Source organism: Perissodus microlepis, chromosome 1, assembly GCF_051167445.1.
Source record: "Perissodus microlepis isolate ML-2025 ecotype Zambia chromosome 1, ASM5116744v1, whole genome shotgun sequence".
NCBI classification, from domain to species: Eukaryota; Metazoa; Chordata; class Actinopteri; order Cichliformes; family Cichlidae; genus Perissodus; species Perissodus microlepis.
Window position 1 is genome coordinate 38071770 of NC_140461.1, and position 24589 is coordinate 38096358.

Here is a 24589-nt window from a genome sequence, read left to right on the forward strand (position 1 = left end):
ACAGTTTCCCGTCTCCAATCTCTGTTTTCTGTATTATTCATTCGCTTATTACCCACCAGTCTACCGTTGTTTACAGCGCTGTCGGCTGCTGTCTTTTTCTTTTCTTTTCTTTTTTCACTTAAATGACCTCGGACAAGAAAGCCTGTTTTTTCTGTTGTTCAATACTGAAGAAATTTAAACTTTATATGCAGAACATTGTAGAATATTTTTAAGGTTATCTGCTATAAAAAGCCAGACCAGGAAAATCTCCTTCATGTTTTTCTGTGTTTTATTCTCAGTTACTTTCACACAAAGGCATCTGCTGTGATGTTCACAATTCTGATGAAGTCAGTCCTGATAAATGATCAGAATTATAATATTTCTGACTGTCTGAGGCTAAGTTGAATCGAATCGGGACTTTGAAAACCGGAATCGAATGGATTATAGAAATCAGTGATGATACCCAGCCCTAGTGAGCAGCCTAGGCACGACAGAAGTGGATGTAGCTGTAATAGGAAAAGAACTATTGCTAACTTTTCTGTTAAGTTAAGGTCTGATCCTTCTGAAATTCATAGCCAGTGCTCTGACACGGTGTCATCAATCTTTGAATGCTGAAAAAGCACAGTGTATCCAGAAAAACACATTATATTATATAAATTATTATAAAATTTGTGTGCGCCTAACTTTTGTGCCGGTACGCCTAACTTTTTAAAGTTAGGCGTACCGGTACGCCCATGGCAAAAAGTTAGTCTAGAGCCCTGACCACTCGTACAGTGCCATCACCTCCTCTCTATAGGCGTCTCATCATTGCCTGTGATGAGGCCTATGATGGTTGTGTCATCCGCAAACTTGATGATGGTGTTGGACTCGTGTTTAGCAACACAGTCGTGTGTGAACAGGGAATATAGGAGGGGGCTAAGCACACAACCCTGTGGTGTACCTGTGTTTAGGATGAGTGATGAGGAGGTGTGCTTACCAACTCTCACCACCTGGGGCCTGTTTGTGAGGAAGTTTAGAATCCATCTGCAGATCGGTGTTCCCAGCCCAAGGTTGACGAGCTACGAGGCAAGTTTTGAGGGGACGATGGTGTTAAATGCCGAGCTGTAGTCGATGAAGAGCATCCTTGCATATGTATTCCCTTTTTCCAGGTGAGTGAGGGTCTTGTGCGTTGCCAGGGCGATGGCATCCTCCGTGGCTCTGTTTGTCCGATAGGCAAACTGAAGAGGGTCCAGTGTGTCAGGGAGGGAGGAGCAGATGTGACCTTTGACCAGCCGCTCCAGGCACTTCATGATGATGGATGTCAGTGCAACAGGACGGTAGTCATTCAGACAGGAGACCACTGATTTTTTGGGAACAGGAATGATGGTGGATGCTTTGAGGGACGTGGGGACCACTGACTGCCTCAGGGAGAGGTTGAAGATGTTGGTGAACACCTCTGCCAGCTGGTTGGCGCATGCTCTGAGAAGCCGGCCCGGGATGCCGTCCGGTCCTGGAGCTTTGTGAGGATTTACCTTTTTAAAAGTCCAACTCACAGCTTCTGTTTTCAGAGTTAAAGTTACAGCCTCACTGTCCTGAGGGTAGAGGATCTGCTCTCTGTTGTCTGCGTCAAAACGAGCATAGAAGTTGTTGAGCTAGTCTGCGAGAGATGCCGTGGGCTGAACACTGACTGTGTTGTCCTTGTAGTCAGTGATGCAGTCAGTCCATTCCACAGTCGCCTGGTGTCAAAGCTGTGGTAGCTGGACTCCATTTTGTCCCTGTAGTCCTTTCTGGCCTTTTTTATGGACTTTCGTAGGTCATACCTGGCTGCTATATATGCATCAGCATCCCCGGAGTTAAAGGCAGAGGTCCGCACTTTTAGCTTGGCGCGAATGTCTTTATTTACCCAGGGTTTCTGATTGGATATATGCGGACAGTGGTTTTTGTGATGGGATCATTCATGCACTTTCCAATATTATATATCCAAGATTAGTGTTTCGAGTAAATGCTACATAATTATCTCAGTTGAAGTGAGAGTGAAATTTCTATTGTAGTTTCTCCAGCATTTTTTTTAATTGAAAATAGAATAGAATAGAATTCAACTTTATTGTCATTGCACATGCACAGGTACAAGGCAACGAAATGCAGTTTGCATCCATCCAGAAGTGCTTTAGCCATGATATAGATATATTACAATATATATTAGCAATAATATAGATATGTAAGTATATTACAGAAATGGGTCTATTATGGTATGTTATAATGTACACGGTATGAAGTATGTTATGAATATTCTATAACTATAAGTATGTACAGGCTGTAGTGAGTACAAGCTATGTACAGGCTATGAACAGGATATAAATATGAAAAACTATACAGAAATCTGAGATATACAGCTATACAGAAATGTGAACTATGCAGGTTATAAACAGTTGTAGGATTAAAAATTATCGTATGTACAGAATGATTATTTACACAGAACTATACAGTAGTGCAGTTAAGATAAGTGAGATATGTGGATAATTTCTACAGAGGCTGTATAAAGTGCTAGTGGTTGTGAGTGGTGGTTCAGTCCATGTTATTATTGCTACCACACTGTGACTAAGAATAGAACACAGTCCTGGTAGTTTCCTGAAAAAGTACACAACATATTTATCTGTTCAAGACTTTCCTGTTGCTATAGCACACTAAGTGGCTGTTTCAGGCCAGTTTCCACGTTTACAGTGGCAAAAAACGTTTTTATTATTTACTATTTTAGGCCTATTCTGTACTACTGTGTTGGTCTGTTTTGTGTTTTTTTTGTTTTTGTTTTTTAAAATTTTGCTCAGTTTATAATAAAGCTCAGTTGCTCAGGTTGTGTTTCATGTAAGACTGACAAAGCTGTGACACCATGAGTGCAGTAGGTTCCTTGCTTCATGGCTGACCCCTCACTGCAATTGTGAATTTGCTGTTGGAAATTAAAACCACAAGTAAATAATCCGTTGTGTGGCTTCACACTTTATAGCTTTAAATAATGTTTAATGATTCATCCAGTCCCTTTTCTTTACAGGCTGCGAGAGTGACTTTTGGGGTCCACACTGCAGTAACCGCTGTCAGTGCCGCAACGGTGCCAAATGTAACCCAATAACAGGAGCGTGTGTCTGCACTGATGGCTACCAGGGCTGGCGCTGTGAGGAGCCCTGTGACCCCAAATTCTATGGCAAAGACTGCCTGCTGGAGTGCCAGTGCCTTAATGGCGCTACCTGCCATCACCAGACTGGCGAGTGCCTCTGTGCACCTGGATACACTGGGGCCTTGTGAGTTAACATTAAATAGAGCTGGATTTCTTTCAATATGACAAACAGCTTGTTGATAATTAATATATTATTCTAATGCATTTGACTGTTTTAAATGCATATGATTTTTTTAAACAGTTACAAATCTGAATATTAGCATACAAAGCAGTATAACATATCCACATTTTCTACACATTTCTATTTCCGTCGAGTCTAAAAGCAAAAACAATGCTTTGGTGTCCATACTTTCAAATTTGGGCAGAAAATTATGTAGCAGCATTACAATCTACACTACCAATCAAAAGTGTGGGCACACCTTCCCATTTAATGTTTTTTATATATTTTCATGACTATTTACATTGTCGATTCTCACTGAAGGCATCAAGACTATGGATGAACACATATGGAATTATGTGGTAAACAAGAAAGTGTGAAATAACTCAAAAAATAACTCTTCAAAAAAGCTACCCTTTGCTTTGATTACTGCTTTGCACACTCTTGGCATTCTCTCAATGAATTCTCTCCAGCTGCACCATTGCACACAAAAAGGCACTTCATGGGGTCATTAATATGGCCTAAAAAAATCACTGGACATCCTCTTCCCTCCCTGAAGGACCTGTACAGCACTCACTGTCTCAAAAGGGCATGCAGCATCCTACTGGACTGTACACAGCCAGGACACCGGGCGTTTAAGCTGCTGCCATCTGGCAGGAGATTCATGCTGCTGAGGTCGCAGACAAACAGACTCAAGGACAGATTTTACAACAGGGCAATGCTACGAGCTGACCTGATTGGCTACTTTGTTGGACTTTTTGGGGGAAAAATAATAATGTGCAATAAACATTCACTTACTGTTTTTGCTCATACCTTTCTTGCACTTTTTTTTAAAGCCACTTTAAAGTCCACTGTGTTGTGTTTTGTTGTGTTGACTTGTGCTGATATGGGACAGTTTCCAATTTCATTGAACTATTGTAGTAAGTAAGACTGTGCAATGACAAAAAAAGAGTTATCTTATCTTATGAGGTCGTCACCTGAAATGGTTTTCCAACAGTCTTGAAGGAGTTCCCAGAGATGCTGAGCTCTTGTTGGCCCTTTTGCCTTCACTCTGCGGTTCCTCTCATCCCAAACCATCTCCATTGGGTTTAGGTCAGGTGACTGTGGAGGCCGGGCAGCACTCCATCACTCTCCTTCTTGGTCAAATAGCCCTCACACAGCCTGGAGGTGTGTTTGGGGTCATTGTCCTGTTGAAGAATAAATGATGGTCCAACTAAACGCAAACTGGATGTGATGGCATGTCGCTGCAGGATGCTGTGGTAGCCATGCTGGTTCAGTGGGCCTCCAGTTTTGAATAAATCCTCAACAGTGTCAGCAGCAAAGCACCATCACACCTCCTCAGTGCTTCATGTTGGGAACCATGGGTGTAGAGATCATCTGGTCACCTTTTCGGCGTCGCACAAAGACACGATCGGTGGAATCAAAGATCTCAAATTTGGACTCATCAGACCAAAGCACAGATTTCCACTGGTCTAATGTCCATTCCTTGTGTTTCTTGGCCCAAACAAATCTCTTCTGCTTGTTTCTTTTCCTTAGGTCATTGAATAGAAAGTGATATTTTTAAGTGTTTCAATTTCACGCAGTCGCCTCTGAACAGTTGATGTAAAGATGTGTCTGCTACTGGAACTCTGTGTAGCATTGATCTGTGCTCTAGTCTGAGGTGCTGTTAACTCAGCACCAGAAGTGACTCTTGGTCTTCCTTTCCTGGGGCGGTCCTCATGTGAGCCACTTTTATTGTAGCTCTTGATGGTTTTTGTGACTGTACTTGGAGACACATTCAAAGTTTTTGCAATTTTCCAGACTGACTGTCATTTCATAATATGAATTCTAACATTTGTCAAATAGAGCTGTCAGCTGTGTACCAACCTGACTTCTGCACAACACAACTGATGGTCCCAACCCCATTAGGAAGGCAAGAAACTCCACAAATGAACCCTGACAAGCCACAGCTGTGAAGTGAAAACCATTTCAGGGGACTGCATCATGAAGCTCATTGAGAGAAGACCAAGGGTTTGCAGCCATAGACCCGATATGTGTCATCCTTACATTAAGACCAGATGAGGCTTCGGCAAACAGTATATGGTTCATCCAGGGCAGCTGCATCTCAGGTCCTGTGTTATTGGATTTTTTCCTATTTCTGGAGGACATGACTTTCAGTTATTGTTCATCTGCTGTAGACAAAATGTTTTTAGGGCTGCCATTTCTTCTTTTATCATTGACTTGTTCAGATTCCTCAATCTCTTAAGGACACATTGCACACAATGCTGAGATAAGTTTTGGCCAGCAGCCCTTTGAGAATCACCTTGTTGGTGATTGTTTATGCCTTCTCTCTTTTCTCTGTGTTATTGTAGGGTCTTTACCTTACAGTTTAAAGCACTTTGAGGCAACTGTTCACAATTGAATTGAATTGTCAGATTGTGTTATCTTTGTAACAGACCACTTTAAAATAAAAAAGAAAAGAAAATGAGAGCTTCCTCAAGCCTCGCATCGTACTGTAAATAAATTGTCATGTTCCATGTCATTAAATCGATCTGTATCATATGCTCTCATTTCCCCTTTCCAGCTTTTTTAGGATTTGCCATTAAGCTGTCAGGTATAATGATGATTTGGGAAGTCTATAAACATATCACAGCTTATTCCTGCCACTGAAAAGAAAGAATTAAGCAGACATTATTTTCTCAGATGTTTGTTAGTAAGTTTTGATATAAATATTTTCTTCAGAGTGACAACAGTTGAAATTACTTTGATTTCTAGTGCTCTTCTATATTCTCATCTGATAAACTCTTTCATAAGTTACTGAAGTAACCTAAAGTGTAAATGTTCCTCTAGCTGTATTAACCTTCCACTTGTCTGTGTCAAACCTTTGAGCTTTGTCAGTGATTAAAAGCTTCACCGCTTGACGCGAACACCTGTTCCTGCTTTCTGTCCCTCCAGCTGTGAGGAACCTTGTCCTCCAGGTAAACATGGCCCCCTGTGTGAGCATCACTGTCCCTGTCAGAACGGTGGAACATGTCACCATGTCACTGGGGAGTGTTCCTGTCCTGCTGGCTGGATGGTGAGGACTACATGACACATGCAAAAGCAGATATGCATCATCCAACTAATCTGCTGAAAAGAATATTTAAGGATTAGCAACAGTTAAGCGCCATGATACTGTATTATAAAATATACCTTCTTAAAAAACTTTTTTTATGCCACATTTTAAGTGACAAAAATGTATCAATCATCATTTTATCAACATGTGCTGGGTCACACTCTTCATTTTGTAATAGTTTGGTCAAATGTTTTTGTTTTGTTTTTTTATCTGAATTAACTGCCAGGGAAATGTTACAATAGCAGAAAATTCTGGTATTTTTGTGTCCTAGGCTCTGTTTTACCGTTTGGGCCTAAATTATTCTGAGCATAGGACCAATGCAGTACATAAATGTTCTGCATTGGTCCTATCTTGAGCTGAAATACTGTGTCTGTGATAGTTTTCAATGTAAATTAGTTTCATTTATTTGCTGTATTGTAAGATTAACATTTAGCTTCACTAATTCTGCAGCAAGCCTCTCTTCTTGTAACTTGAACTTGAAAACAGAAGTGTTTCCATCTATTTGTGGTACAGTTGCCCACAGCTTTAGTCTGTTCCTGCCCCCACAGTAGTCTTTGAAAGCTTTACCAAGTGTTGCACTTTACTGTGCCACATTTTAAATTAGGAACTAGATTTTCTTATTGCAAGTTAGTTTGATTTAGTTAGTTTTAATTAACATTAAGCTATGATTTCCATGCAGCAGCCTGTTTTTATCCCAGGGTAAATATTCACCTCATGCCAGAAGTCACAAAGACAGGAAGTGTTCTTTGGCGTCGGTATATTACAAATATGTCAACCAGAGTCAGTATTTTGTCCTGCAATATGTGAAGCTCTGGGAGTGAGCATAGGCTGTAATATTTCTGTCTATTTGTTTTTTGTCTCATTTACACTAATGTCTTCCTGCAACAGCTCACCTCCCATGAGATTTCTCTCAGTCACGTCGTCGTTTGCATCACATTGTCAGACACCAAGTACTTTTACTTTGAAGTGGGTAGTTACCACATGGGATTACATTGCATGTATCCAGTTATAACAGTCTTGCTTACTATTTATTGGACTGATTCCAGAGATTTTTGTTCCTTGTTTTACTTTAGATGGAAAAAATGAGACATCAGAGCCTAGTTTTTCAAATAACAGAATCTACCTTTAAAGAATTGTGAAGTGTAAAGTTGCATATATTAAACTATTTGTCTTAGTTTAAATTAATTTGAGGTTTTTTTTCCATAAATTCAAGTTTAAATCGAGGCCATAAACATGAACCAAGGGTTTTTCTTAGACTATAGAAGTTTGAAACTGCTCACTGGATACTGTTGACATTACTGTCATTACCTAATTTGCTAATAATTAATATGTTGGATATGTCGCTTCCTTCCGAGACATGTTTGATGCGCATGTAAATGTGATATATTCTTCTCCATCAGGGTCCAGTGTGTGCCCAGCCATGTCCATTTGGATCTTTTGGCATTAATTGCTCCCAGGAGTGCACGTGTCGTAACGGAGGGCTATGTGACCATATCAGCGGTCAGTGCCAGTGCACAGCTGGCTACATTGGAGAAAGGTACAGCCTAAAATTATGGTTATAAGATGAAAGTTTAATGTACTCCACGGGGAAATTGGGTGGTTGCACCTAAAAATTTTAATTGAAGACCAGCAGAGAGAGAAAAACATGAGCAACAATGATGAGCAACATGCAATAAACAGTAAATACAGTGGCCAGATACAAATACTACAGTATGGCAATACAAATTTTAACAGTTATCTTTGACTGAGTTTTTTTTAGGTTTCTTTGTGTGTGTATATTAGTCATACACAGTATAAACCATTATAAATGAAGCATTCAGAAACCCGCACCAAAAAGTGTTTTAATTTATTAATCTATGACCATCTTCCTGTCTTTAATTGTTAGAAGTATTTCTAGAGAAATTGGAAGAACTGATGCTAATGTTGGACTTGTTCTGTTGCTCTCTAGAGGTAAAGAGTTTGCCTAAAAAAGTTTAAGGGGGATAGCATGAAAGTATTTCATATTTTCAATAAGCAATCAAATGCTTTTACTTTAACAAAGTGAGAGTATTCAATTCCTTTACTGTAACTATTCAAGGATTTTTATTTGGAAAATTTGACTCAGACATGCTTAACAGAATAACTTTCTGTATCAAAATAAGGGCTTTAATTCTGAAATTTTAACAAATTGTAATGGCTAATGGGCTTCCATTAAAAACTGAGGGCGTTTTTATTAACTTTAAAGCTTTCTAGCAGTAAACTAGCAGAGAAAATTCATAACTACAACGTTTTTCAAACAATGGCATGCTGCCATGTTCAACATAATGTGTTCTTACTACAGCAACTTGTGACATACAAAGCTCTCCATAAAACGCACTATATATGACAAAGGATGTTCCAAATAGGCGTCAAGTTGCAGTAAGCTGCAGTACCAGGAGAGAGAGATTTCATTTCAAGCCAACAAAAAAGAAAATCAAAAACAAAAAAACACAGGAGTGCATTTTAAAGTGAGCCAACTTAATGGTTTGTGACGTAGAAGGACCATGGAGTGTACCTTATACCTTATTTGGTCACTTCTCGGCTTTATATATATTATCTCCTCCTGCTGGTACTGCATCGTCTGACTGGTGTGTCTATTACGTGCTTTACTGTGATATCGGGTTGGTGTTTGTGTCTTGGTATGTGAGTGTGTGCATTGCTGGGCCTGAGGCTGGGGCTTGCTGAACCTTGACCCCCAATTTATAGAGCTCATCTTGGAAAAAATGTATTTGGAATGAAATTCCATTCAGCTTTTCAAGGAGATTTTAGGACATTCTGATAATAATGAATTACCGTAGTTCAGCCTAGAAGTAATAAATGCATGAACTTGTTTTTCAGCATCACTCAAAGACAGGCATTTTATAATTTTAGAGATTGGCGGGAAATTTTGTTAATCATTGCTCAACCTATGTCTGCAGGAAAGCAGTTAGTTATTGGTGTACTTGTTGGGAACTTTTGAAAAGGAAACAAACTGGCAGGACAGCTGGGGTATTAAAGATAAGACCAATTCAGTTCTGTTTTATTTGTAAAGCACCAAATCACAACAACAGTTCCCTCATAGCACTTTAAATTGTAAGAGGAAGACCCTACAATAATACAGTGAAAACGGAGAAAACCCTAACAATCATTTGACCCTGCTATGAGCATGCACTTTGGCGACAGTGGAAGAGAAAACTCCTTTTTATACAGGAGGAACCCTTTGACAGAACCAGGCTCAGGGGGGTGGCTATCTGTTGGGGAAGGAAGAGAGGATAAAAGATGCGCCGTGGAAGAGAGCAAGAGATTAATAATAATTAATGAGGCCTTGGTAGCAGAGCCCCTGTGATGGATGAGGTTTGCCCTGAGTTCCTGAAAGCACTGGATGTTGTAGGGCTGTCTTGGTTAAAACGCCCCTACAATATTGCGTGGATATCAGGGGTGGTACCTTTGGATTGGCAGAACAGGGCTGTGGTTCCCATCTTTAAGAAGGGGGACCGGAGGACTTCTGATGAGGCATGCAGTGACATGGTCATGCTACATTGAACTCCTGCCATATTCTCCCTGTCTTTGACAGTTATAGCACAGCTAGTGTATCTTTTCACATCAAGGTTTGAGCAAGAAAAATCCAGCGAGTTCACCGCAAAAACACAAAACCTAGTAAATAAATGCTTCAGGGCTAGCCCGACACCAAACGAGGTGGCGGAGCTAATAAGGCAAACAGTTAAAGCTGAAAGAGAAACGTTGCAGTCTGTGGTGAGAAACATGATGACCAAATCTTTAGAGTAAGCTTTATCTCCACTTAGTGCATTTATCTCAGAACATGGAATCTTACTGTAGCCTGTCCAAGACAACTTAAATACTTAAATATGCAGGTGGATACATTATCAGTCAAAGTTGAAAACCTACTGGGCTTTGTTTGCCAAGTCAAAAAGAATGCTAACCATTGGATTACTTAAATGGACAAGACTGCACTCAAGATTGGTGAGCTAGAGGTTGGAATTTTATGCCAAATACAGCAGTTTATGGCTTTACATTCTTGGAATACATTGCAAATAATGTAAATTTCAATATGGTGGTTGGCTGTTCTATGTTGTTTTCTTCATACATTAGGTTTCGCAATTACTTTGTACTGCACAGATGGGGAGCCGGCACAGGTTCACTAGACCTCGCTTCGTGACTGTCAAGGACGTTAGCTATTAAGGGGTTTGGGGGAGGGGGGTGGTGTGGATTCAACTACACAATAATCAACACATAAATGACACTACAGACATTCCAAAGGGACCCATAACCTTATAGATAGATAATGATAATGCTCGGTGTTGGTTTGTTTTTTTACTTATGGGTGTTGAGTATGCTTGGTTATTTTTATGTATTTGAGTTTTAATCAAAAAATCTATGGCCAGTTTAACAGTTTTAGCGATCAACTTTAACAGTTATTATCTGTTAAAGGGCTGAATTCTCCCTTAAAATGTACTAGCATCCTCGATGTCCTGCACAGGCAGAAATTGGTTTTAGCTCTATTACAGAAGATTAATCTCAGACCAGTGGATGTAAACAGAATGGAGAATAAATATTATAAGGCCATTGTTGCTTTAGGCGATGGTTCTAAACAGAAAGGGGTTATGATATTGATGAAACGTAACAGTAATATACAAGAGAAAATTAATTCCAGTTTATCGGTGGAGTTGGGCATATTGTTGCTTTAATCTAAAAGTGGAAAAACTGGTATATGTATCTATTTAAGGCCTTACCATCTATGAGGTAAACATCTCCCCACTGTTGACTAAAGAACTGCCTAACTCGAGTGATTATGCACTATTCACTGGAGCTGATATGAATACCTTCTTGAATCGAAACATGGACAGGTCTCATCACACCATATCAACAGCTAAAGGTCAACACTCGGCTGTCCATCTAAAGGTCAAAGGTCACTCTGCGAGGAAGCCAATGTTCACATTTTGGACAGAGAAGACAGATGGTTTGAAAGAGGAGTGAAAGAAGCATCTATGTCCACTGTGAACGACCATCTTTGAACAGAGGTGGGGGTTTACGACACCAACTGTCTGCCATCTATAATCCAGTTTTGAGATCCCTCCCCAGACGCCTTAATGCCCACTCACAGTGGTAGGTTTCATAGTGGGTTCTACACCCGTTTTCACACCTTGGCTCATGTGATTAGGTAGAGCAGAGCTTCCCAATGTGTGAAGCCCGCCCCCTGGGTATCCCACATTCTTGAGTTTTAGTTCACAAACACTTGTTGTAATGACTAACTACTCCTGACATTTTGGAGATGTTAGCTCTGTATACAGTAAAGTTACAGCGGGATACAAATAACATCAGGCTGATCCTGTCACGATTTGTTCCCCTGTCTAAATCACTGACAAACAGGATCCCACAGCTGTTTATGTTTTTGAACCCATTTTGCACAGAGAGGCACTTTTTGAAAAATGTATTTATAGCAATGTTGAATATTATTACACAGGAAAAAAACAACTACACGTAAAATAATCACACCGTGACGCCTCTGCCTTTGTAAAAGGAGGGACAGTAACTGCGTGTTTATATGTAAGCGTGTAAAACCTGCAGATAGTCAGATTAACAGTATTTTGTCTCTATCTGCCATTCTGCAATTCATCTCATGTAAACAATAACGTGCACACAGCGTGACGTGAAAAAAGGCACATACCTTTGACGCTGCGTGATGAACTCTGTATTCCTCGTCCACACGTAAAAACAAAAAAGGAGTTTTAAAAAATCTCAGTTTTCGGTGATTCGAAACGCCGTTTACGTGGACGAAACAGCTGCGTTTTCAAAAATACCCGTGTAGATGCGGATGCAGCGTAAAAGAGTTAGTAGTTTATTTTATTACTACCTGTAATTTATTGCAGGTTACTTGTATTTGCTTAATTGTTTACTAAATGTTTGAGGTGTGAAATAAACAGCAATGGAGCAAAATTGGGGGGGGGGGGCACATTTTTCTAGCAAAAAATGTTTGCGAACCACTGAGGTAGAGGGTCATTAGGGGGTCCATGTCCCTCTTTCGGGGGAAACTCCCACAGGGTTTAAATCTGGGACTCTCCACCATTTGACCCTAGAACTGAAGAAGCTTCTCAGATGAGAGGTGAAACGTCTTCAAGCAACTTAAAGAAGTCCAGACGCTTTTCTTTCCAAGTTCCTTAGACTACCCTGACCTGGATGACTGAGGACCTTCACAGACAACAGCTCAGACTGTATCATCTGAGGGCTTAGGTGTCTGTACCAAAAATTTGAACTGAAGTGATATTTGGAGAGTGTTCAACCCAGCCACTAAAGAATTTACTTTTTATTCTGCACCCCACAAAATGTCTTTAAGTATAGACTATAATCTTACTTCTGCTAAACTGGTTCAGTGTGTTCAACCAGCTAATATCCTCCCAAAAAGTCTATTTGATCATAATCCAATTATTAGTCTGTTTAACTTTTCCCCCACCCAATGTAAACCGAACATATGGAGATTTAATGTTACACTTTTCGGGAACAAAGAATTTTTGACCAGTTAAGCCATAAACTGGAGGAAGTCATCAATATTAATATTGATAGTTTTTCTTATTCAGTTGTCTTTGTATGGGCTGTCGTTAACGGTTTCTTGAGAAGCAGTTTTGCTCTTATTGTCACGGGACTGAACGCACTCAAGTGCAGACCAAGGTTTCTATTCAAAATGAAAGTCAACAGTTTATTTACAGAAACACCAAGTGCAATATACACAACGTGCAGCGGTCCGGGGTTCCAGGGATCCGTGGGAAGGAAGGAAAAAGGTCCACACACACACATACCACTCCTCTTCTGTTTCTCCACGCTCTTGCTCCACGCACACCTCGCCGCTAATCCACTCTCAGATAATCAGGAAATGGGAACAGGTCCAGTTTGCTGTACTGTAAACTGTATTTCCCTGGACCCAGGGAAAGAGTGACAAGAAGCACTGAACCGCCATCTTAAATAGTGGCCAGGTAATCAGGCAGATCAGCGGCAGGTGAGTAATTAGGCCAGGTGCATGGGCCGAGGGCGGGAGCCCGAGATGAGCTCTGCCCAGAGCTCTGACGGAGGAGAGAGACAGAAAGAGAGAGCACGATAATAATAAAAACATCTGGCCTGACATTGAGCCAGCCAGGGAAGCACAGAGACCATGGCACTTATTACAAAAATATAGATAGAACAATGATAATAATAATAATAATAATGATGATAATAATAATAATAATAATAGAAATATCCCTGTTGTTTTTGGAATAAATAAAAAAAATTTTTTACCTCACCTTCAGAGATGATACCTGTAAAACCTTCTTTGCTCAGCTATATTCGTGTGAATACTCGCTATCTGAGGAGGAAACAGAAGATTTCTTTAAGAATATTCACCTTCCAGTTCATTCTCCAGAACACGTAAAAACCTGAGATTCTCTGAGAACTGTATTATGCCCTCAAACTTACCAACAAAGGTCGTTTATCAGGTATTGATGGAAAACCTCCTGAGTTATATTTGACACTTTTAGAAATGCTGGGCCCACTCTGGAGGAGTGTGGTAATTACCGACCCATTTACTTAATTAATGCAGTTGTTAAACTATATGCCAAAATATTAGCTGCACGCCTTGAGACAGTGCTGGGCAAACTGGTTCACAGTCTTCTGACAACATAATGTTATCGGTGAGTCCAGAAGGTCCCAGTCTCAGACTGGACTTTTCTTCTTTGATGCTTCTTTGTGTTTGATCGATTGGAGTGGAAATATTTATGGAAAGGTTCCATATTTATTAAGATGATAAAAATGTATATGCTAATCCTTCAGCTAGTATCTGCATTGGAGTTTTCCTCATCTATATTTAGTATACTCTGGTGGAACAAGACGGGGATGCTCACTCTCACTACTTCTTTTTAATTGCTCCATACAAACCTTAGCACCCCCCCACCCCCTCCACTCCCTTTGTACTGTAGGGTATACACCATATTTCATTATACCCTGATGAAACCTTAGTAAACACATTGGCTTTTCAGTTGTCCTCGTCCACACTGTTGAACATCATAGGTACTTTTGGCAAACTGTCAGGTTGTAAAATCAACCTCACACAATCTGCCCCTATGTTGCTTAATTCAGACAAGACTCTCAATATCCAATTAGATGTAAACATTGTGCAACTATTTATATAAATATCATATAAATATCATATAAATATATATATATATATATATATATAAATTATTTAGGTATTCAAATAGTGTCCTCTGTAGCTTCTACTTTTAAGAACAATTACTCTACTATTTAAAAAAACAGAAAAGTTCAGTGCTTCCTTTACCTCCCCCAGTTGATTACTGGAAAAAAGTTAACTCTTTGTTTAAGTAATTTATATGGAATAACAGCTGTTCACATATAAAGTGGACAGTACTACAAAAACGGCCTGCATTTGTATAGCGCTTTACTAGTCCCTAAGGACCCCCAAAGCGCTTTACACACTCAGTCATCCACACATTCACACACTGGTGATGGCAGCTACATTGTAGCCACAGCCGCCCTGGGGCGCACTGACAGATGCGAGGCTGCTGGACACTGGCGCCACCGGGCCCTCTGACCACCACCAGTAGGCAACGGGTGAAGTGTCTCGCCCAAGGACACAACAACTGAGACTGTTCGGAGCCGGGGCTCGAACCGGCAACCTTCCGATTACAAGACGAACTGCCAACTCTTGAGCCACAATCGCCCCAAGCAAAGACTAGAAGGAGGTTGGTTAGTACCAAAATCCAAACTATATCATTGGTCTTTTGCCTTACAGCACATTAGACATTGGTTGGATCCAGAAGCAGATCCCCCATGGTTGGAAACTGAAAAACATCTTGTAACTCCAATGAGACCGCACGATTTTCTTTTCTCAGGGTATCATTGGGCCCATCATTTCATTATCATTTAAGATTTAAGATTTTAAGAGTACAATAATCTCAGTTTTATCTGAATGTAGAAGCAGAAAACTTGAGGTCATTCAAGTCTTTATGTCTTAAAGACATAAAGCTTAGCTAATTGGTTTGTGTTATCTGGCTTCATGGACAAATAAAGTTGGGTATCATCTGTATAGCAGTAAAAGTGTATGCTATGTTTTCTAATGATCCTGCCTAAAGGAATCAAGTTTAATGTAAACAGAATTGGTCACAGCACAAAACTATGCTGAACTCTATAATTAACCTGAGTGTTTAAACAGGACAATGTATTTACAGGAACAAATTGGTGTCTAATAGATAGATATGGTTCAGCCCACTGCATTGCAGTACCTTTAATACCCATAGCATGTTCTAATCATTGTACTAAAATATTATGCTGCACTGAGATCTAGCAGGACAAGCACAGAAATGACTTTTGAGTCAACTGAGTCTAATAATAGATTAAATTCTGTGTTAAGGCTGTCATTTTTAGTATCTAGATGGATGCTGAAATCACCCAGATGAGTAAGGCCCAGATGGACAATAGATAACAGCAAATAATTTTGAGTTGTCCAGTTAGGGTGGACAAGGCTACCTGTCATGCTTTCAAATGAACTAAAACTGTGTCTGCATCTTTGGTTGGGTTATAAGCTGCAGAGGAAGATTGCTGTCATTAACATAATCATCCTGCTGTGAGCAGGTTTCTGTAAGGCAGAGGAAATCGATTTATTGATTAATTATTAACTCGTGTACTAAGAGGGAGAGAGAGAATGTTTAATAAACAGCATTTCACTGCTTTACTCTTTGGTGTAGTTGTGTATAATTATTGTTCTTTCTTTGTGATTTTTTTATTTTTAAAATGTTTTTTGGTAACTTTTGGTGGTCTAGGAGCAGACACAGTCTCTTAGACAGCCAGCAATTTAAGGAGAACATGCAGCTAAACATGTCACTTCTGGTCCAATTGGTGGGGGACGGGTACCAGAGAAAACTACAGAGTCAGACATTGGTTTGGTAATGTTACACACCCATTTACTTCAGTGACCTCTGATTGAAGTAACTGGGTGTCATTAATTATAATTCATTACAATAATAATAATTCCATGCTGTTCCACTTATCCTTGGCAGGGTCGCAGGGTGACTGGAGCCTATCCCAGGTACCATAGGGCGAGAGGCAGGATACGCCCTGTCACAGGGTTAACACGTAGAAAGAGACAACCATTCACATTCACACCTATGGACAATTTAGCTGTGGGAGAAAGCCAGAGCATCTGGAGAGAACCCACAAAAACACATGGAGAACATGCAAACTCCACACAGAAAGGCCCAGGTGAGGTGGTGGAGTTGAACTAGGACTTTCTTGATCTGATGCAATAGTGCTAATCACCGTACCACCACTCAGCAACATACCCAAGTGGTGAAAAAAAAGCATCTACAGCAGATGAATGGAATCTGAAAGTCGTGTCGTTAAGAAATTGAAATTGATCTGCCATCTGTAATAAATGCAGCAAGGACCTGATAGAAGCCTTTTGACCGATACATCTGGCCTTTCAGTTTGTTTGTTGAAGCCTCATCAGAAATTAGGCTTCTAAATGGAACAGTGGCTGGCAAGCAGAGATCCGATTACTTTTTTCAAGTAACGAGTAAAGTAAGGGATTACTATTGCAAAAACGGTAATTAGATTACCGTTACTTTCCTGTAGGAACGCTGCGTTACTGCGTTACTAAAACCGTGATTTTTTTGCGAGAATGTCTCATGACAGTGACATAAGCAAGTGTGCCGTTCGTGACAACAGCTGTGTGCAGATCAACAATGGATCATATATCGAGTGCGGGAGAGAGTATGAGCGTGCAGCGTTTAAAGCGTGGAAGTACTGACCTTACTTTGAGTTTGATTTCATAAAAAGTGACAAAAACATTAGTGTCCGTTGTGCGTGGGAAGAAAACTTATTTTTACAGCGAAAAAAACCCCTAAACTTCCAAGCAAGCACCGAGTAGCTACGAGGAAATGGGAAACTCACAGAGAAACTCGCGGATTCTTCCACTGACCGCCGCGGCTCACCTGCACCAGGGTAAACCTCCGCCTAACCGACTCCTGCTTTACAGGTGAAAATAGAGCAAAAGGACCGCTAGTCTTTGATTTTATTTATTTTCTGCTGTGTTTTACTTGCATCTATTTGAAAGACTGAGTGTAAACACAAAAAAAAAATATATTTTATTTTATGTGCTGGAATGTGCAGAAAATAGGTTTAAATATTAAACTAATTTCTTCCAGACAGAGAATGTTGCATATAATTAAATTTTTGCTTGATGCATAAAGTTAAAAGATTAAAACTAATAAAACAAGTTTTAAAAAGAGACTTTTCCATTTGATTACATTTTGTATGATGGATTATGCAGAAAAAGTAGAATTGGGCTGAAAGATCTATCGCTTTATCACCTATTCAGGTTGTAAATCGTGTTTTTAAAAAGTAACTAAGTAACTAAGTAATTAATTACTTTTGAAAATAAGTAATCAGTAAAGTAACGGGATTACTTTTTTGGGGAAGTAATCAGTAATTAGTTACTGATTACTTTTTTCAAGTAACTTGACCAACACTGCTGGCAAGAATCCATTCTTAAGGAAGAAAACAGAGAGAAAGGGCTGAGGTATGCCAAATTACACAAGGACTGGACTGAAAATCAGTGGCAACAAATCTTATTGATGATGAATCAATGATGAATCTAAAGCTGAAATTCTTGGTGCAGAGCATCTTCAGTATGTGCAGAAAGTCAGGAAACACTACAAGAAAGGTCTCTACAGTCATCTGTAAAACATAGTGGAGGCTCTGGCATAGCTTGTGGTTACACTTTAGTCAATTGTGTCAATGACAATGGTTCTATACAAACTGCCAATGTCATAAAAGCAAATCTAGATTGAAAAACACACAAATTAATCCAGCCAGTCTTCGACTGATCTCCCCACATCGCGGACTTTAATATTAATAGAACACTGTTGGATCCGAACGGAAAAAAAGAAAAAGACACTCAACATCTTAAGAAGAGCTTGGGAAAATTTGTCAAGAAACCTGTAGATCTATTTCCAAAGACTGCTTTTCACTAGCTGGGCCCACTTCCTCATTTGGGGTTTGATAGCATTTTAATTCAATTCAATGTTATTTATACAGCACCAAATCACAACAACAGTCGCCTCAAGGTGCTTTATATTGTAAGGTAGACCCTACAATAATACATACAGAGAAAAACCCAACAATCATATGACCCCCTATGAGCAAGCACTTTGCTGACAGTGGGAAGGAAAAACTCCCTTTTAACAGGAAGAAACCTCCAGCAGAACCAGGCTCAGGGAGGGGCGGGGCCATCTGCTGTGATTGGTTGGGGTGAGAGAAGGAAGACAGGACAAAGACATGCTGTGGAAGAGAGAATGAACAGCTTAGTGAACACATATAGATGAGAACCGGAAGGAGTGCGTTTGGAGGCGTGGTCCTGCTCCTGAAATTTAGATATTAATCTCCAAAGAGACATTACAAGAAAGCTTGCCTAAGAGAATTCAGGCTGTGTCATAGTTTTTTCATATGAAGTATTGATTTTCAAGCTTTATAGAATTATAAAAACTGTGCCTTATGTACTCTAGTTCTATGTACACTACCAGTCAAAAGTTTGGACACACCTTCTCATTAAATGTTTTTTATTTATTTTCATGATTATTTACATTGTGGATTCTCAGTGAAGGCATCAAAACTATGAATGAACACATGGAATTATGAAGTAAACAAAAAAGTGAAATAACTCAAAACATGTTTTAGATTCTTCAAAATAGCCGCCCTTTGCTTCGATTACTTTGATTTTGCAGACTGACTGTCATTTCATAATATGAATTCTAACAGTTGTTAAATAGAGCTGTCAGCTAACTCAAACTGACTTCTGTACAGCACAACTGATGGTCCCAACCCCATTAAGAATGCAAGATATTCCACAAATGAACTGTGACAAGCCACACCTGTGACGTGAAAACAATTTCTGGTGACTACATCATGAAGGCCGAGGGTTTGCAGCACTGTCAGCAAAGCAAAGGGTGGCTAGAGTTATATATCTTTTCTTTGCTACATAATTCCATAAATCTTTTTTCATATAGTTTGTATCTACAATGTAGAAAGCAGTAAAAAAAAAAAGAAAGAAAAACCATTAAATGAGAAGGTGTGTCAAAACATTTGACTGGTAGTGTATGTTTGCAATTTCAATAAATTACTGCACCTACTTCCCATTTTCCAGGAAAAATATAACGAAATAGGGGCTGGCTAAAGACTTTTGAACTGTACTCTCTGTTTTTTGAATTTTACATTTGTACATTTTAAAAGAGGTGTTTTATTCTTTGACTTCTGTGCTAAGGGCAGTTTGCTTATCCATAATAAACACCACATTCAAACATAAGTGTACATGTCACCAGGGAACCTTAGGCTGCAGATCAATGATTGATTTTGTAAATTTATCATCAGATCTGCAGCCACATGTTCTGGACCTCCAGGTGAAGAGAGAAGCAGAGCTATCAACTGATCATCACTTAGTAATGAGTTTGATTAGGTGGCAGGAGAGGTTGCTGGACTGTCCTTCAACAGAGGAAGGTTGAGAACATTGAATCTAAATGGACTATATTATGCACCTCAATTGCTGGAGTGGTTATGTGAAGTTGTCTGCAAGGTGGTCAGTGGTCATGACAAAAAACCCTGAACCAGAAACCAGGTGGAAACCATCAGGTTGGATATGCCAAGGAGCTGAAGAGGAGAATAAGCCTGTTAGTTGGACTGCAATGTTCCTGATTGTGGATATTAGAGGTTAATTGGGAATTTGTCCAATCAGTCTACATGTGTTTTTTAAAGGTTTTTTTTTTTTTTTTTGATCAAGGTCTTTTTATTGAACAAAGAATTGCTTCCAACAACAATTACGGCAATATTAACAAACAGTCGTGCCCCCCCCCCCAAAAGAGGTGTTAGGTCCGTTTTTGTGGCCTAGCCGTTTCCTGTACAACCATTACGAAAGATTGGTTTAAATTGCTGGTAATAAGTAAGACTAGTTCTTGGTGGGTGTTGGATTCTGCCGGGGCTGGCCTTTGTTACTGATTCTGTCCATAGCAATGCGCTGGAGTGCATAGCAAGTGGAGGAGTTTAAATATCTTGGGGTCTTCTTCATGAGTGAAGGAGTGGGGGTCTGAAGGATTGGTGGAGTGACAGCAGTGGGACAAATGCTATACCAGTGAAGAGAGAGCTGAATAACGGGTGGTGACTGAAATTTCCTATGCAGGCTAGACTGCATATGGCTAGACTTAGCCATAGAGATAGAATAGGGAGCTTGGTATTTGGGAGGGGCTTGTTGAGCTACTACTCCTCCACATCAAAAGGAGCCAGCTGAGGTGGTTCAGGCATGGGAGAAACTGGGACTAAGCCCCAGGCCAGACCCAGGATATGCTGGAGAAGTTACATCTGGAAAATGGAGGAGGTGGCCAGCAAAGGAACGTTGAGAAGTCTCTGCTTAGACTGCTGCCCACATGATCTGGACCTGGATAAACAACAGAAGATGGATGTTTGAATGTATGTATGGAGGATAACATTTTCCCAGAGAAAGATGGTATGGATTACCTCCCTGTGGGGTGGTATTCATAGGATGAGACAATTTTGGAATGGAGCACAAATGGGAACTTACTTAGTTGCATTCTGTAATTAACAGCCAGTAATTTACCAACAGCAAACTCTACTTAGCATTTTCTTTTGCTGCTTTTGATACTTGCAAAAGAAATGAACAAGAATTTTGGAACATTTTACCTTCAAAATGTAATTAATGAAATGAACAGCCCTATTCAGGTTCTCTGACTTAGCTAATCCTGTATTTTCTGTATGGAATATATCGTTCCCTCAGTTATTGTTAGGTCAGCCTCAGAAGATGTTCCATCCACCATGATTTGCAGTTGAGATGGTGTTTTTGCAGTGTGTGTAAAACTATAGTGCACCCAATGATTAATAGATTGTAGAACACTTCTGGTAGAAACATCCTGAAATAAATGTTTTTACATATGATTTTAACAACATTTTAAAAGTTGGACAGCTTGTTTTACAGAGGACAAAAATGATCAAATTTTAGCAGGCAGTTCCCATGGTTACCTCACTGCATAAGTCATCACTTGTGCAACTCTGTATAGATTTTTTTGTCTTTTACAAAGTGAGAGGTGCAGTGTAAGGGTGTGAAACTAAGAGCAGGGCTGGCTCCCCATCATGCTGCTTTTATCATTATTATTAGAGGACTTTTTTGTGATAATTATCAAGACTGTTTTATTTCTCAGCCATTTTTGCTACGTTTACTTTTTCCTTAGAAATCATATCGAAAACAATCCTTGCTCTTCCATCAGCTGTCACCGGTTCCCAAACCAAAACGAAAACTCTGTGTCAGAGCCCAAAAACACTATCAGTATTCACAGTGACAGAACGAGCTGCCTGCACTTGAAACTGATGTTTATTGCTGCAGTTTTAGTTTAGAAAACCACACTGATTCATAAAATCCAAAAATAGATTGTGGGTTCAATTCAGTTTTATTTACAGTATATAGCGCCAAATCACAACATGTGGAAGGTAGAGACCTTACAATGATACCCTACCAAGAAACCTATAGTGGCCTTTAAAAAGAAATGAACAAAACACGATATCATAAGTTGCAAACACACACAATGATTTCTAATTGCACATTAGTTATCAGGTGTCTACTACGTGATTCCAGCGTTTGAGCTATGATTTTTGTTTCTGTGCTGTCCAAGTGAGGGCAAAATAATACTGATATAAAAAAATGAAGTCAGTGGTAAGAAATTACTCCACATAGTGTAAATTAGAAAATACTTGTGCCTTTATCCACTTGCTCCCAAATACTCAGACTGCTACACTTTTCCACTTTTGTTTAAGCACAATCACTACAAGAGGCACATTTGAACAACAAGTCATTTTAAATAGTTTTCTTCTTTATTAGCGTCATAATTTCTGAGTCTGTTATTTGAAAAAGACTTTTTGCACCCTCATCTGCCGTTGGTCAGCTCTGAATCGTTCCCACTCGTTATTTCTGCTTTAATTATCCTTTCACTCCTGCTTCCACCCTGTCCATCTTTCTTTCCCTCTCACCCTCTCTGTCATTACTCTCAATTGAGCCAAATTACCTCCATTCATTTAGGCCCCAGACAGGTGAATTAGCCTACATGGAATAATTCCTAGATTGAGTTCTCTCCCAGCCATTCCACGTTCTAATGGAATTAGCCAAGATAACAGTCCTGAGGAAGTCGGCATGATTTAAACGTGACACTAAACAGAAATCCTCACTGAGCCATTTTAATTGAGTGATTTGTCTGTTTCTTAATGGTTTCAACTTGTAGACGTGTTAAGAATGATGCAGCAGGCCTAAATTCAGCCTTGACTCGGCTTATATAATTTTCTATACAGTTCACTCTTATTAGAGTCCATTCAGTTACTTTGAAAGATTCACCTTGAGCGCACCACTCAGGGTCTTATGATGAAGTTTGTTGACCTTCGTATGGTGTGAGTGATTCTGATGTTGGAGCTCTGAACACTCTTTGAGAGTACTGCCATTCAGTTTTTTATTTATATTAGTAAAAGCCAGACTGACAATTCTTTGCTTAAGTTATAACTCAGGGTATAGTGAGTATTCTGGACATTATTATTCTAAACAACAATTTAATTACTTCATGGCTGTTAATCTCTTAATCCGGTCGTTAAGTCTGACGTCACTAGCCGTGTCTGGACCTAAACTCCGCTGCAGCTCCATATATCAAACGATCACTATGGCATTACTGAGAGTTGAAAAACTGTCTAAAGTCTTTCATCTTTAATAAAATGATCAGCGTTCTGTTCTACCAGGTGTAACAACTGAGTTTAACATCCAGGCATCCATGAAAACGGAATTTATGACATTTAACGGAGTTAGAAGTTAGCAGGAAGTTAGCTCGCTAGCTTCCATCTAAATACAATATAGCATGTCCTGACTGCGGGGTTTTGGAAACAAATTAAAACGTACAGCTCTGTTATCACTTCCAACATAAATGAAGACAGAAAACTAAACAGCAGTGACGTTTGTAGGGTTACTGAAGTTTGGCTAGCTGGTATATAATGATGTGCTACGTGACCGCTAGCGACACAGCTATGTTAGCATAATATAAACAAGCTAACTTTTTTTCCACTCGATAAAAGTTAACGCGAGTGTTCTCGGTGGTCAGGAACAAATGTAATCGCATGGCAGGATGCTGTAAAAGGACCAAACTTCAGCCAGGAGAACAACTGAGATAATCCATCCACAACACGAGGTTAGTCATTCATATACTGCTGCATGGGCTGGGCTGTAGTTACATCCTCAGGTTTTAAAAACTGAACTTAAATAAATGATTAGCGGTAATAAAAGCCGAGGGAGGTCAACAGTGATCACTGACGGTTTTAGGAGCTTTTTGAGATTAAATAGAAGAAAATACAAAACATTAAAAATGTTAACAACACAAAAGCCATATTAAACGCAGACTACTTTAGGCCCGGAAGTAGGATTCGTCACGTCATCACTTAACGACCGGATATCCACCAGTTCACCAGCAACCCGTCTGGGACGGCATTGTTATTTTTGTTGCATTAACATTCGACCTTTTTTGTAGAATTTTGCAGAAAAACTGCAATGCCAAAACTATTGTATGGCACCTCATTTGAAAGCTATATCCTGTAGTTTGTGAATGTTAGTATTTAGCAAATGATTAAAAGGAAACCCTACAAACCTGCAGAGGAAACGCTGGACTTTTAAGTGTTCTTTTTCTAGCTCAGAATCATTGCACAAATACAGGTTTAAAAATATAAAACTGCAGTGCAAATGTATAAATTTGAACTTTAAATGTATAAAATATTAAAACTTAGTTTGGACTACAAATCAATTTGGGGTTTCCATCAATGTACCAAGTTGTGCCTTTTCTCGAGACTACAGTAGCTGAGCATCTGCCGTCATTCTTGGATATTTATCGACACTTCTATGCAAAACTGAGACAAAGCACTGAACACTTGAAAGCACGAACATGAAAGCACGCCATCTTTAGCTAGCAGGTTATGAGGTCTGTCTCTAATACTGTACAGCCGTCCTGCTAGAAAGTCATGTGTTCATATTTATAGTTATAGAGTAAATATAAATAAATATAAATATATAGAGTATATTTATAGTTATTAAATATAAGGTTTTTGGTTTAATTAACAACTCTCTAAAACAGAA

General features: G+C 39.5%; 1 protein-coding gene across 3 annotated transcripts in view; it reads left to right on the forward strand.

Annotated features, from left to right (window-relative positions):
- The window catches only part of LOC146394232 (multiple epidermal growth factor-like domains protein 11), a 243083-nt gene that overhangs the window by 151303 nt on the left and 67191 nt on the right, over positions 1-24589 (forward strand). For all 3 annotated transcript variants that reach the window (XM_084922899.1, XM_084922887.1, XM_084922893.1), the window contains 3 exons: positions 3005-3251; positions 6219-6339; positions 7779-7915. In XM_084922899.1, the coding sequence (XP_084779025.1) occupies positions 3005-3251; positions 6219-6339; positions 7779-7915 (505 nt within the window). The remainder of the gene's footprint in view (positions 1-3004; positions 3252-6218; positions 6340-7778; positions 7916-24589) is intronic.